At 39.9% G+C, this 15,523-nt stretch overlaps 1 protein-coding gene across 6 annotated transcripts in view; it reads left to right on the top strand.

The window, feature by feature from the left end:
• Positions 1-15,523, top strand: part of LOC137340097 (uncharacterized protein C10orf143-like) — a 71,435-nt gene that overhangs the window by 3,151 nt on the left and 52,761 nt on the right. For all 6 annotated transcript variants that reach the window (XR_010966702.1, XR_010966701.1, XM_068002391.1 and 3 more), the window contains exons 2-3: positions 9,982-10,152; positions 15,082-15,147. Coding sequence is in view for 4 of the 6 variants with exons in the window: in XM_068002391.1 (XP_067858492.1) it covers positions 9,982-10,152; positions 15,082-15,147 (237 nt within the window). In the remaining 2 variants the exon portion in view is untranslated. The remainder of the gene's footprint in view (positions 1-9,981; positions 10,153-15,081; positions 15,148-15,523) is intronic.

Genomic DNA, 15,523 nt, shown 5'->3' with positions numbered 1-15,523 from the left:
TGACAAAGAAGACAACTACAGAAGTAGAAAGAGGGGACTTCAGTAGGGGTGACCAGGCGGTGGAAATACCATGGGTAGAGTTGAGGAAACACAAAGGATGCAAGACTCTGGTAGTAGTTGTCCACAGACCTCCTGATGGTAGTGATTTAGTGGAGATATAAATATGGATATCAGGGAAACGTAGCAAAAACAATGTGCTTATAATAGGAGATTTTATTTTTCACATAGACTGGGAGAACATTAAAAATGTTCAACCAGTGCAATGCAGCAATCAACAAAGCAATTCAAATGTTAATTTACATAGCCAAGATAGTAGAATATAAGTCAGAGGAAGTTGTGATCAAACTGGATAGTGCTCTTGTCAGACTGCACTTTGAATACTGTGTCCAGTACTGATTGCTGAGGGAAACAGACATCCGTGCGCTGAAGGCATTGCAGAAAACGGCCACCAAGATGATCGCTTATCTTAAAGGTCTGAGTTATGAGTAAAGGCTGAAGAAACTTGGGCTTTTCATCCTGTAACGGAGGTGTCTGAAAGGTAATCATATAGAGGTATATAAGAAAGTTAAGGGAATGGAAAAGGTAAATCTAGAATATTACTTTAAATTAAATTGCAAGAGAAGGACAAGGGGACACAAGTTCAGACTCTAAAAGGTGAAATCTGAATATCAGGAAATTCATCTTCAACCAAAGAGTGATCAACTGATTGAATAGACTTCCAGAATGAGAAGTACTTTTCAGGGTTTTCACCTCCACTAAAGAAATACAGGATGCTGCAGTGGGGAGACTTTAGGATCTGTCTGGATGAGTTGATTTACATGGGTTGAATGACCTTCCTCATTTGCAACTATTATGTGATCTCCATTCCAGTGGACAGTTGGCACCATTGCTCCAGTTTTAGAGTGGAAAGATTCTCATAGGCCCAAGGAGCCAAACACTGCACTGATGTGGCCCTGCAAGTCCTCTTGTTCAGTGCCACCACCTACATAAGGAATACTTCAATTCTTGTGCCTCGCAAGTGAATGCTCAATAATCTGAGAGTTACTACAATGGATTAATTTAAGGTAGCCCACTCTGTCAACCCTCTTTCAGGCAGAAGGGAAAATCTCATGGTTCTTTCTGAGAGATCAAGGCTATTCTCTGTAGCCATGGCAAATCACACCCATGTGATTTCCCAGGACACAAGATTATCGCTGGAATAATGAGATTTATTTATGCATCACCAGAGTAATAATTAAGCATACTGTTAGTATGCTGAATATGCATCAGGTGCCAAGATCGATTTGGGAACGTTCTGCAATATATTCTTGCTATGGTTTTAATAATGACGGCTGTGTGCTGCATGCTTCCTTACTACGGCTTCATCAGGGATGCCCCAGAGGAGGACGGCCTCCATGCACAGCAAGAGGACGACCTGGCTGTAAGCAACAAGTGTGTTATTCTCATACAGGACTTCCATATCTGGTTAATTTGTTAGCATTCCTGTGTACCTCTTCCCTGTACAAATGTGCCAGCATTTACAGACCCTTTCTTGTGCTCAACAACTCTCAAAGTTTGCATTCATACTACCTAACAAAAGCAACTTCCCCACCTTTCCAAAAACAATGCCTGCTCTCACAACAACCTCAGTGCTATCATAATTTTATTTGAAACCCGTAGTGTATGTGCCTCATGCTTCTTACCACCGTTCTTGGTGCCAGTATGTGATATGTACAGTTTTCAAGCTAATCTTGTGCTACCTGAGCGGCAGACGTACATGAGGTGGATGGCTGGCGATTTCCGATAGAAATGTCTTGAGATTGAAATGAGTCCCCATTTCACAACAACGGGGTCTTGAGATAGACCTGCAGCAGACTGCACTTGTGCGATTTGGATGTGCAGCCTGGTCCAGGGTCCTCTCTGCCACATCTGCAGGCATCGGAGGGGTCTGGTGGAAGGTCATCCATATGCTGCTATGTTGAAACTTTATCGGTGTGCCCATGCCATTAGTACTGGGCACTGCTCTGCATGGCTACTGATTTGTGGGAAAACAGGCCTAATAGCACCAGTAAGATGAGTGAGGTCTTTCATCATGTTGTCTACTGGTTATCTAGCCAGTTGAAGCTGGAATAGACAGCTTTCTCTAATCTAGAACACCAGGCATCTATGACTGCAATCTGAGCACCCATTGAAGAAGTGCAGTCTGCCTTTGTGCTTCTGTTGTAGGGGTCTCCATGATGGCCTGCAGTATTGTAAAACCATCCTCTGATAAACTGTGTATGCTGCGAGTGGATTATTTTACCAGAGATGATATTTGCAGAACACTGATATGGTCTCCAGTGCCTATGCCACTGCTTAATGCTCTGCCAGCATCCAGCAGAAGCCATGAGCTCTACATTCCAGACACCTCAGCTGAGAGGTAACACATGCTAACCCTGCAACTAGCAGCAGCATCTTCCTCTTTGTGCCACCAGCAGCTGCTCCTGCTCACTGATGCTCTATCTGTCACCATGGGTAAGCCCCCACTCACTCTCTAAATCTCTTGTGGTGGATCTGGTGCTTGGGTGATAGAGCAAGTGATGGTTGTGTGCTGTGAACTGCTGGCAGTGTTGGATGCACTGGAATCTGTGTCGTCTTACTTCGGTATCTCTAGAAGGGGAAAAGATGTTAGAATAATTTCCCAAGGAACAGAGGTCAGTTGTCAGTTTGAGAAGAAGTGGCACAAAGGTTTCATGATGGGGTTCAATGAAAATTATTACATTACAATAGGATGAGAGAGAGAAGCAGAATGTTATCATGAACCCACAGCTTCCACATGTGCTCTTGCAACCCCGTGTTCTTTTGCCAGGATTTGAAGTGCATTCTTGGAACAAGAGAGACATTCTGCAAAATTCCAGAACACTCTCACACTCTGTCTCTGTCATGATGTGGAGATGCCGGTGGGGTGGACAAATGTAAGGAATCTTACAACACCAGGTTATAGTCCAACAGTTTTATTTGAAAATCACAAGCTTTCGGAGATTATCTCCTTCGTCAGGTGAGTGAGTGAAAGGTTCTCAAATCGCATATCTTATATTAGGCTGGGACACGATCATACCAATCAAAGGTGTCGTTGGTGTTCAGACAGGTTAGCCATGGAAAACAGTACATCCCAGTATACTGAATACACAATGGGTCAGATTACAAAGGATAGAGGGTAGAAAGGAACATTGTTGTGTGGTTTGTTCTTGTACATGTTTCAGCAGTTGGTTACACAACACCATTGATCGCACTTGTGAATTTCTTTTCAGCTGGTTGCACAGTTGATAGGAGTTTTTAAGAAAAATCCTGGAACTCATCATAGACTTTGTTTAATCTGTTTATGCGATTCTGCACTAATTCAACTGAAAGTGAAATGAGGTGCTGATAGATGTGATTTATGTTTCCAACCGCTAATTTCCAATAGCTACTGTTGTTTTGATGTTTGTACGGTAGGGGTGTTGGAATTAAGTATTTTATGATGAAAATAGTAATAGGCTATAATTATCTCTAGCTATATGTGCAAATATATTTGTTTCAGTGCTGTTGACATCTTTGCAGAGCTGGTTTATTAAGTCTGAGAGTTTAAGTAAATTGGGTTAATATAGATGGTCGACATAAGATTACTGGAGCAACTTGGATGAATGAGTACTGCCAATGTTGGTATTTCGGTCTCTCATGTTTGACTCGGAAACTCCTCCAAGAAAGTTCCCTCAATGATGTCATCAATACTCGTTCAAACAAAACTAATTTTGAAAAATGAAAAACTTCCAGTTTTTTGAATGTGAGATTCTCTTGAGGGCTCAGATTAACCATATAGTATTACAATTTGCTATACAAAATTATCTAGCTTTGAATCATTAATGTGCTATGTGATGTACAGCATCTGCCTCAAATTGGTCAATACAGTTGTAAAAAAAACTCTTAATTAGATTCCTTCAGCTTTTAGTCAGTTTTCAATTACGCCTAGCAGTACTACCAGTCATTTTAAAAAAAAAACTGTTTTGAGCTCTGAACCATTTACAGATTGGAATATGGATGATAATGCATGAAATTAGGCGATAAATGTAATAGTTGCGATAGAACTAGAAATAATGCATATATCAGAATTTCTCATTTGGATATGCTATTTTTTTTAAATCAAATCTCAAAAGCATTTTTCACTTTTTAAAAAAAAAAGTGTGTGTGTATAGTGTTTACAAGATGTGTATTTAAAATTACTGAAAAACACCAAATTGCATTTCTCTTCTCCCTGTTTGGGTAGATCATGTGCTGTTCTCTGGATCAAGATGGTGGAAGGGTTCCTCCAGGCATCTGTGAAGCTCTGTTATGTATCAACTGTTAGAGTGTGCGACTCTCGCTCTCTCACAATCTATCTTTCTTCCCCCTTCCCCATCGCTCCTCCTCCCCCATCCAGAGTCTGTCTTATTTCCAATTACTGACTCCCTTTGATGATCCTATTCTCCAATGAGCTACTCAGTATGCAAGGGGCCAGACTGGAAAGTTAAGATGTTGACCTGCTTGTGTTTTTAGCATTTTCAGTTTTCATTTGAAAGGAGAAAATATAGGCTAACATTTTGGATGTAGACCAGTGGTCAGAACTAGAAGATAAATAAGCTCCATAAAAACACCTAAACAAAACGGGAGAGGAGATGAACAGTTAAAAGACAAAAGACAGATATGTTGACTCTTGTCATGAAAAGGCAGTTAATGGGTTTAATAGTCTGGAAAAGGTTTTTAAAAAGCTGGAAAGAGTTGAAAAACTGCGAGAGGGTATGCAAACTTCATCTCAGTCTAGCAATGAAAAGGCCACGGTTCACTGGTCTTCAGATAAATGTGAACCATGGCTCCTGTGGAAACAGGGGATCACTTGCCTACATGTATATCTGAATAACAATTGGTCACTTCACGAACATAAATGGGAACTGTGCTTCATTTGTTTTTAAAATTGAAAAGTTCACTCATAAACCAAATCATTATGAGTCACAAGTGGTCTGAAATGTCTGCTGTACTATGGAGAAATCCAGCTGGGAATATTGCAGTTATTATGACCAGAGGGATTGCTTTTGAGTCATCCTATATATTCTAAGATAGGTGATATTGTAACTAGCATACATTTTGTAAAGCTATAACTATAACATTTGCCACAGATTGAGAAAGTTATATCTATTCTGTTTGAGAGAAACTTCTCTCAAAATATTTATCTGTGTAGAGGTAGGGTCCAAGCTATTAAGAATAATTCTGTTCAGAATTTAATAATGAAGAGAAAACCTGGTATCCCCATGATGGTGGAGAGAAATTCAAAGCTCCAAGCTGAATACAGACACTTCTGTGGATTGAGTGCCATCTTGTGGTAGCTTGCAGAGGTCTTTCTTGCCCAGTCCCCAGAGAGACCATTATTGTTCAGTATATTATGTATAAATTTTTATTAAGAGATGACTTCAGCTTGTAAAGGCAGGAAATGAATGACTCGGTCAGTAGAAAATAAAAATAATTTGTCACACCCATCAACATTTCTGTTTATTATTCTGTGCCTATATCATTTTTTAAAAGCGTTCCAAAAATTTTTTAGAAGTTATTTATAGGTTGCCTAACATGAATCTCATTTGAGAAGTAATGGGTGCATTAACACAGTGACATTAGCGTAAATGGCTGGGAAACATTTTGTGCAGTGGGAATTTTACCAAAGAATAGGAGAAGAAACAGCAAGTTTATTGAGGAGTCCAGAATGTTACAGCAGGGTCATGATGTGCTGAGTCCAAATGACATGCTTTATTCAGGATTTTAGACTGAAGCCACTTGAAAGCTAGGGTAAGAAACAAGAGGTAGGCCATGTTACAGCCCTGCCTCTATCTTGGTGAGGAAAGTTGCAATGCTATTGCCTTCTCCAATAGAGCACTGCAATTTTTAAAAACTTAACTCCAGTGTGGGGGGGTGGGGAGAGAATATAAGATTGAATAAAAAGAAAAAGCTCCAATCCAATTCTGTTAAAATTGCCCTGGTGGCTTAGTGCATTAATGCACTATCAAGTGTGCTACTGAACCATACAGACCACAAACGTTCCTGGTTTGTTCACTGGCCTATGTTGAGTTAGCTGATCTCAATGGGGTGATAGTAGGATCTCATAATTGATTCAAAGCTGCTTAACTAAGGAGGGATAAAATAGACCAGGGTTCCTGCTGTTAGTTGCTCAACAGTGACCCCTGATGGAGGGTGCTTGTTTGTGGACCTTGAATGAGGACAAAATTGGGCTTAGTTGTGATGTCTTTCTACAGTGAAGTCCCCCACTAACTTACTATTTAGGCTCACATATCAAGTTAATATAAGAGTAATGTAGCTACCCCTGCCATCTGAATAATTTTATATTGTAATATGATAGTTTGTTTCAGTGTCAGTCAGTGGGCTAAAAATTTAAGCGACTGGCCTAAGTTGCCTGAAATTCATAGAACATGGTGGTGCTGTAAAGGTTAAAACAACTTAAATGGAGTAATTTTATCTATCTTGAAGTTCTCTGCCTGTCTGTAATACTATGAGCCTAGAATGAATATTGTAATAAACCTGAAATGTTGCTCATTGATCCATGCTGACCATGTGACACCCAGGACCAATCAGATGCCCACAAGAACCCACGAGCCAGCCATTTTATTTATTTACACTTTTATTTTTACATTGTTTCATAGGCTCCATGATTGTGTGAAACTCAAAAACCATCAATAACACTGGAGAGAGACTGAAGGAAAAATGGTCAGAAATAGGAGAAGCGGTTTCACATTGGCTCTTCCCCTTATGAGTAGGGATTGCACAGAATAAGGATTTAAGGGAATGAGAAGAGTTTGGTTCCTATAGTAACAGTGCATTTCCACCTTGCTCTTTCATAGGGGTGGAGTAGGGAAAGATAAGATGTACATTACAAAATAAAAATGTTTCTTTTTAAATCTAACTCAAAACTTTTATATATTTTTAAACTCATTTCATGTGTTGCATGCCAAACTGAAAACACCTGAGTTTTGAATTTGAAATAATCATATGCCAATTACTGAATGCTGTTAGGGAACTTCAACAGGAATAAAAGTTAGTTCTGACATCCAGGCGAGGTTCTCAGAATCTAAAAAGATATCGATCGCGGGGAGGGGTGAAGTTTATGGAGGGTGGAAGCTGTGAGGCCGTCCAAGAGAGCATCTATAAAGTTTCTACTTACTAATGGCTTTGTGATAATATAACCATATATATGGATTTTATTACAAAAATTAAGCTAAACCCAGTTCTGATTTCAAGCTTGCCAGCAGTTACTGTTAATAGCTATCATTCTCAGAATCCTTACTGGATACTTTAATTCCATGACCAAGGTTATAAATTTGTTGAATTCATAACCACTGATGGGAGGTCGCAGCGTCATTTGCAGTCAGGCCTGGAAGCTGCATCATTGATAGCGGTTGGGCTGGGAGGCCACAGAGTCGTGGGAATTGGGCCTGCAGACTGGGGTGGGGTGGGAGCTGGGCAAAAGGGCTTTAAAGTCAAGTTGTGATGAGGCTGGAGTCGGGATAGGAGGTTCTGTACTTCAAATTCCAAATCAACAGAATTCAGAGAAACTCTGAAAACGCTAAAATCCCAAGTTCACTTAATAACTCAGTCTCCGTACTAAACCCAGCAAGTTGGCATCTTGGTGAACATTTATCTGTATGTGTGTTTGTGAATCTCTCAACCTCTGCCTCAAGTCTCAGCTCCCAATTTCTCTTTTGTACATAGACAGAGACAAGATCGTTTTATATATAAAATTGTGGCAAATACCGAAAATTCAGTAGGACACACACTGAAGGGAGATGAGACCAAGGATAGGGGAGAAGTAATAAGTAAAACAGTTGCAGGTAAAGGGAAATGAGAACGACCAAGCATGTCAAAACCACCCAGAACGAGAGATGGACACAAAGGTGGAAGACAAACGGAGGCACAGTTCCAGGAACAAAGATACTTTTATTTTTGTTTTGTGTGCAATTCTACATGAGATTCCACTAGTTATTTAAATAGAGTGCAGCTCTGAAGATACGTGATCCCACAAATTAAATGATTCTAAAATATACATCAGGTTAACTTTACTGCAAAGATGATTTTGTGTGTGCCTTTTTGAGATGTTACCAACCACTTGGGTATGACCAGGACCACATGCTTCAGGTGGCACTACACCTTCACTGGTAGGAGATAAAAGAGAATGCGATAGGGTAATTTGCCTGGTGACTTATTTTTTCACTTTATTCTCCAAGACCTGGTGAGATTAGGTGCTCACTGGTGAGGATTTGTAGGTGCAAATATTTTTGCTATACTAATCCACAGTTCTACTGGATTACATCAGGGATTTACCTCTTCACTAAAGCAACAAGCAATCTTTTTGTGCAAAGTTCTACTTAATCAAAGCTGAGGATTTTACTATAATAATGCAAAATATATATATTTAAGTAGAACATATGATTTGCATTGCCAATTTTAGACTTGTAAAATAATCTGTGCATGTCTTCTACAGGAGAAATGAAAGAGATGTTCGTCACTAAACAAATGTAATCATTTTTTTTGTAATAAGCTTTCCAGCTGCTCTGGAAGAGCCATTTATGTTGTATAATCTCTGGTCAAATCATCTTGTTACTGCAGTGGGTAATGTTTTAACACAAATTATATAGTATCTGAATTGATCAATTATCATGTGTAGTTTTCATATTGTACCTTGGAGCCATTTGCAAAATGGATTACTAAAACAGTGACTTTAGTCAGTGTATTAATGCCAAGCATAATGTGGGCTATTAGAAGTCACTGCTATAGTATTCTATTAAATTAAAAGGAAGGCTTATTTTTAAATTTAAAATAACCTAAGGAACTTTTAGTGCTCTCTAGGGCTACTGGAAGATGGCACCTACTGTATTACCATTTGATCTATCCATTCTGAGGTTACAGACTAGTTGAAAGACACTAGCAATGTAATTTTGTGTTTTTCTAATTAATGGAAAATTGAGTGTATTTGGCTGCGGTTATGTTATCCAATAACCTGCGATCGTTTGACCCAATTCCATTCTTGTGTCTAATAAACACATTATTTAAAGTAACAGATTGTAGAGCATTGTAAAACCAGGAGTTTATTGCGGTTCTACCTTGTTAATTGTCTTCAGTAGTTTTAACTCTCTGGTCTGTGCTGCTACTCGATTTTGACAGTCACTATATATATTTTGCCTTCCTGCCCCTGGACTAGAGCCAGGTGGAGAAATGTCAATCTCTATCATTACCCAATCATTCTGTTGTGAAGTGTGTGTGTACAGTCTTTGGTGAGGACTGGACACAGCTCTGATATAATACCCCTGGTTGTGCTGAAATTTGCTATCTACTCTTACATGTGAAGAATAGCCATTGGGATGAGGTACTGAGGTGGTGGCACAAGCATGCGATGGTGTCTTCAGGAAAGAGGGGAGAAGTTGAGGGAAAATTAAAAATATACTACAGTAGCAATAAATCAAAGATTATTGTCCAAATTTGAGGCTACAAATGTATATTAATTTTGAGCTTTTTAATGTCCTGTTAAAAACAGGGGACCTGAAATTATGCTGTGGGATACCAACATATGAGCATCTAACATGTTCATTTGAAATTCCTCTCCACCTATTTAGACAAGTGTGTTAAGCGTATCCTGTGGCATAATTTCAGGGTTAAGATTGTCAAAATATCAAACTAAAAAGTAAGTTATTTATCATCAGAATATGTATGGTGGTAAGTTCAGTGCTCCCAGCACGGTGCCGCTCTGAGATAGGTCTAGAACAGGTGGCTCGATTCTCTGACCTGTGCTTCCTTTGAGCATGCTCCACACTGAGAGTCCTGTATTTACCCTTAATTATGGCTTGAGATTTGTATTGGCCTCTTCAGTACACTTTACACAGTATTGGTATTAAATAGAAAGCTCAGATTTTTATTCTGGTAAATAACTGGTGTAATACATTTTTTTTGTTTCAGAAACGGATTTGCCAAGGATTAGATGGTAGTTTTCCAGTTGAGAATGATGTACCATATACCCAGCTAAACTGGAGCTCCATAGATCATTGGAATCTACAGAAGCATTTTCAACCTGAAGGACTGATGAGTAAAACAGTTACACTGCCTAATGTAGACAAGTTGGCTTTTGTGGTACTGCACAATTTTTCTTTTCACAGTTGATATTTAGTTAGAGATTGCTATTCAGAAAATGAAATGTCTTAATCGTATCATTGCTTCCAGGTAAAGGGTTAAGAGTTGCTCTAGTTGAACAGAAATGCCTTGTAATTCTATCATTTAGCAAGCTTATTTTATCAGCTAATTTTTGATTTCTTGAGCAGCTTATTTGGCCATATTGAGCTGGGCATAAATATTAACCAATAATCAATAAATCAATTCAGTTCATTCCTAGAATGCTCCACATTAAGGAATGTCCAACAGCTTCAAGCCTTCAAGAGTTGCCACTAGGATTTAAGTAATGCATGATGGTGGACCCAAAAAAGTTTCATGCTATGTCAAGTTATATTTAGTTGTACAAATTATAGATTTTATTCATTTGAACCTAGCTTGTGCTTGGAGAACTCTGTGAGTTATACATAATACTAGGATGAAGTTACAGTTCTTCCCACTAGTCATGGGAGCAATTTGAGGTGATGAATAAAGGGTATGGCTGTAATAAATTGGATAGCCAGGTGGTGAAGGATAGAATACTAGACCCTGATCTTCAGTTCTTCCAAGCTTTTATTCAGAGAGATCCACATTACACTCACGCCACACATAAGACCATAAGAGATAGGAGCAGGTTTAGGCCATTTGGCCCTTTGAGCCTGCTCCGCCATTCGATGAGATCCTGGCTGATCTGATTCTGGCCTCAACTCCACTTTCCTGCCTGATCCCCATATCCTTTGACTCCCTTGCTGATCAAAAATTTGTCTAACTCAGCCTTGAATATATTCAATGACTCAGCCTCCACCGCTCTTTGGGGCAAAGAATTCCAAAGGTTCACAACCCTCTGAGAGAAGAAATTTCTCCTCCCTATGAGGGGAAACATTCCCTCAGCATTTACCCTGTCAAGCCCCCTCAGAATCTTATGTTTCAATAAGATCTCCTCTCATTCTTCTAAACTCCAATGAGTATAGGCCCAACCTGCTCAATCTTTCTTGATAAGAAAACCCTTCCAAAACTGGAATCAGACTAGTGAAACTTCTCTGAAGTGCCTTCAATGCAAGTATATCCTTTTTTAAATAAGAGGACCAAAACTGTGCGCAGTACTCTAGGTGTGATCTCACCAGCACCCTGTACAGTTGTAGCAAGACTTCCCTGCTTTTATACTCCATCCCCCTTGAAATAAAGGCTAATATTCCATTTGCCTTCCCAATTACCTGCTGCACCTATATGCTAACTTTTTGTGTTTCATGTATAAGGACACCCAAATCCCTCTGTATGGCAGCATTCTGAAGTCTTTCTCCTTTTATATAATGCTTTTTTATTCTTCCTACCAAAGTGGATGACTTCGCATTTTCCCACATTGTACTCCATCTGCCAAATTTTTGCCCACTCGCTTAAACTATCTATATCCCTTTGCAGACACTTTGTGTCCTCCTCACAACTTACTTTTCCACCTATCTTTGTATCATCAGCAAATTTAGCCACAGTACACTCGCTTCCTTCATCCAAGTCATTGATATATATTGTAAATAGTTGAGGTCCCAGCACTGATCCCTGTGGCACCCCACTCGTTACAGATTGCCATCCTGAAAATGTCAAACATGATTTCCCTTCCATAAAACCATGTTGACTCTCCTTGATTTTATTTTGAGTCTCTAAATGTCCCACTACTACTTCCTTAATAATCGATTCTAGCATTTTCCCAGTGACACATGTTAGGCTAATTGGCCTATAGTTACCTGTTTTCTGTCTCCCTCCTTTCTTGAATAGGGGTGTTATGTTTGCGGTTTTCCAATCCACTGAGACCTTTCCAGAATCTAGTGAATTTTGGAAGATTACAACCAATGCATCCACTATCTCTGTATCCACTTCCTTTAAGACCCTCTGATGCAAACCATCGGGTCCAGGGGACTTGTCAGCCTGCAGATCCATTAGTTTGCCTAGTACTTTTTCTCTAATGATAGTGATTGTTTTAGATCCTTTGCCCCTTGATTATCTACTATTATTGGTATGCTTTTGGTGACTTCTACTGTAAAGACAGATACAAAATATCTGTTCAATGCCTCTGCCATTTCCTTGTTTTCCATTATTATTTCCCCAGTCTCATCTTCTAAGGGACCTATACTTACTTTAGCTACTCTCTTCCTTTTTATATACTTGTAAAAGCTCTTACTGTCAATTTTTATATTTCTTGCTAGTTTACTCTCATAATCTATTTTCTCCCTCTTTATAACTTTTTTAGTCCTCCTTTACTGTTTTCTAAAGTTTTCCCAATCTTCGGGCTTACCGCTAATCTTTGCCACGTTGTATGCCTTTTCTTTTAACTTGATAACATCCTTAACTTCCTTAGTTAGCCATAACCCTTCTCGTGGAGTCTTTTCTCCTTACTGGGATGTATTTTTGTTGAGAGTCCATAAAATATCTTTTTAAAGTCTGCCTCTGCTTATCCACCCTCATACCTTCTGATCTGTTTTCCCAGTCCACTTTAGCCAACTCTGTCCTCATGCAATTATAATTGCCCTTATTTAGGTTTAATACAGCAGTTTCAGATCCAAGATCCTCACTCTCAAACTGGATGTGAAATTCTATCATATTATGATCACTATTTCCTAAGGGATCCTTTACTTTGAGGTCATTAATCCTGTCTCAGACCCTAGATAAGCTATCATATAAATGGATATAAGAGAGATAGCAGCTCAAAATTGGGCATCCATGAGGCACTGTGAGCCATCAGCAGCTGTAGCAGAATTGTATTTCACCACAATGTGTAACCTGATGGGCTGGCATACCATTCACTCTACCATTACCATCAAGCCAGGGGATCAACCCTGGTTCAATGAGGAGTGTAGAAGTGCATGTCAGGAGCAGCACCAAGCCTACCTAAAATTGAGGTGCCAACCTGGTGAAGCTACAGCACAAGACTGCATGCATGCTAACCAGCGGAAGCAGCATGCTATAGACAGAGCTATGCGATCCCACAACCAACGGATCAGATCAAAGCTCTGCAGTCCTGCCCCATCTAGTCGTGAATGGTGGTGGACAATTAAACAACTAACGAGAGGAGGAGGTTCCATGAACATCCCCATCCTCAATGATGGCAGAGCCCAGCATGTGAGTGCAAAAGACAAGGCTGAAGCATTTGCAACCATCTTCAGCCAGAAGTGCAGAGTGGATGATCCATTTTGGCCTCCTCTCGAGACCCACACCATCACAGAATCCAGTCTTTAGCCAATTCAATTCACTCCACATGATATCAAGAAACGGCTGAGTGCACTGGATACAGCAAAGGCTATGGGCCCTGACAACATCCCGGCTGTAGTGCTGAAGACTTGTGCTCCAGAACTAGCTGCGCCTCAAGTCAAGCTGTTCCAGTACGGCTACAACACCGGCATCTACCCGACAAAGTGGAAAATTGCCCAGGTATGACCTGTCCATAAAAAGCAGGACAAATCCAATCTGACCAGTTACCACCCCATCAGTCTACTCTCAATCAGCAAAGTGATGGAAGGTGTCTTCAACAGTGCTATCAGGCGGCACTTACCAATAACCTCAGTTTGGGTTCTGCCAGGACCACTCTGCTTCAGACCTTATTACAGCCTTGGTCCAAACATGGACAAAAGAGCTGAATTCCAGAGGTTAGGTGAGAGTGACTGCCTTTGACATCAAGGCAGCATTTGACCGAGTGTGGCTGGTCAAGGAGCCCTAGTAAAATTGAAGTAAATGGGAATTGGGGGGGAAAACTTTCCGGTGGCTGGAGTCATACCTAGCAAACAGGAAGATGGTAGATGGAAGCCAATCATCTCAGCCCCAGGACATTGCTGCAGGAGTTCCTCAGGGCAGTGTCCTAGGCCCAACCATCTTCAGCTGCTTCATCAATGACCTTCCTTCCATCATAAGGTCAGAAATGGGGCTGTTTGCAACCCCTCAGATAATGAAGCAGCCCTTGTCTGCACGCAACAAGACCTGTCTTTTCTTTTCAGACTGATTGAACTGTTGTATATTTCCAATTTTCTGTTTTTATGTCATTAATCCTTATGGGGGATTTTATTCTAAAAGTAAAGGAATGCCTTCCTCTCCGTCTCATTTAAAAAAAAAATCAAAATGACGACGTAGAGGGTAATTTTCACCTCCACTGTTTGGGTGGTAAACTGGTGGAGTGGATCACCCATAGAACTTAGCCAGTTTTCATTTCTATTGATTTCACCACTGTACCACAGAGTGGTACGAGATGAGAATGCACCCATGATTTCCACCTTTTGGCTGTGTTATCATGGAGATTAACTAAAACAGAGCTTTGCTACAGGAGGGAAAGGGTGCTAAGTGGGAGAAGTGGGGAAATCAGCATATTAAGAACAAGATGCCTACCACCCTCTAGGGAAATAGTGCGTCGCATACAGATACTATGGAGGTAATTTTCTCCTTCACCTCTTGGACAGTAAACTGGTGAAATCAATGGAAATGAAAACTGGCTAAGTTCTATGGGTGATCCACTCCACCAGTTTACTGTCCAAGAGGTGAAGGAGAAAATTACCTCCATAGTATCTGTATGCGGCGCACTATTTCCCTAGAGGGTGGTAGGCATCTTGTTCTTAATATGCTGATTTCCCCACTTCTTCCACTTAGCACCCTTTCCCTCCTGTAGCAAAGCTCTGTTTTAGTTAATCTCTATGATAACACAGCTAAAAGGTGGAAATCATGGGTGCATTCTCAGCTCGTACCACTCTGTGGTACAGTATATTGGAAACCACTTGTGAATTTTCATTATAATACACTTGTCCATATACAGTCTGCCAAGCAATTAGTGACTTTTTATGAAGTACCCCAAAAATTCATCAATGATTACTGTTTATTATTTGGTAGTTAATGTTAACATCGCCAAATTTAGTTAATTACTATAGCATTTTCTTTTTAAAGATGCAACAAAACCATGTACAAGCAAGCATATCAAAGCCTTGTCCTCGATGTTTGGCAGGTGAATCTGTAAGTACTTTTATTGTTTCATAAGAAATACTGAACACATAAATTTACTGTCTTTATAAATGGAGGATAGGGTACATGAATGAAGGTTGAAACTGATCATCAGATTGACCAAATATTTTTCTTTAAATGAATCCTAAATTTAACAAAATGGTACTAAAGCCCTCATTTTCAGAGATCAGGAAAAATTTTGGTGGGAATGGCTGGTCCAGGCTAGCCCACCACGCAGCGAAGTAACTGTGTCCAATTTTGTGGGGTCGGCTCATTTGACTAATTAACAAGCTTTCAGCACCACTTTAGCCTTGCATTGGCAGCTAAGCTAAGAATTTGAAGCTTGAATTTAAAGAATGTGCACACTTGAAGGTAAATGGCTGCACAT

Source organism: Heptranchias perlo, chromosome 21 (genome assembly GCF_035084215.1).
Source record: "Heptranchias perlo isolate sHepPer1 chromosome 21, sHepPer1.hap1, whole genome shotgun sequence".
Classification (NCBI taxonomy): domain Eukaryota; kingdom Metazoa; phylum Chordata; class Chondrichthyes; order Hexanchiformes; family Hexanchidae; genus Heptranchias; species Heptranchias perlo.
Note: the sequence above shows the minus strand (reverse complement) of the source record. Positions and strands in the feature narration are given on the sequence as shown.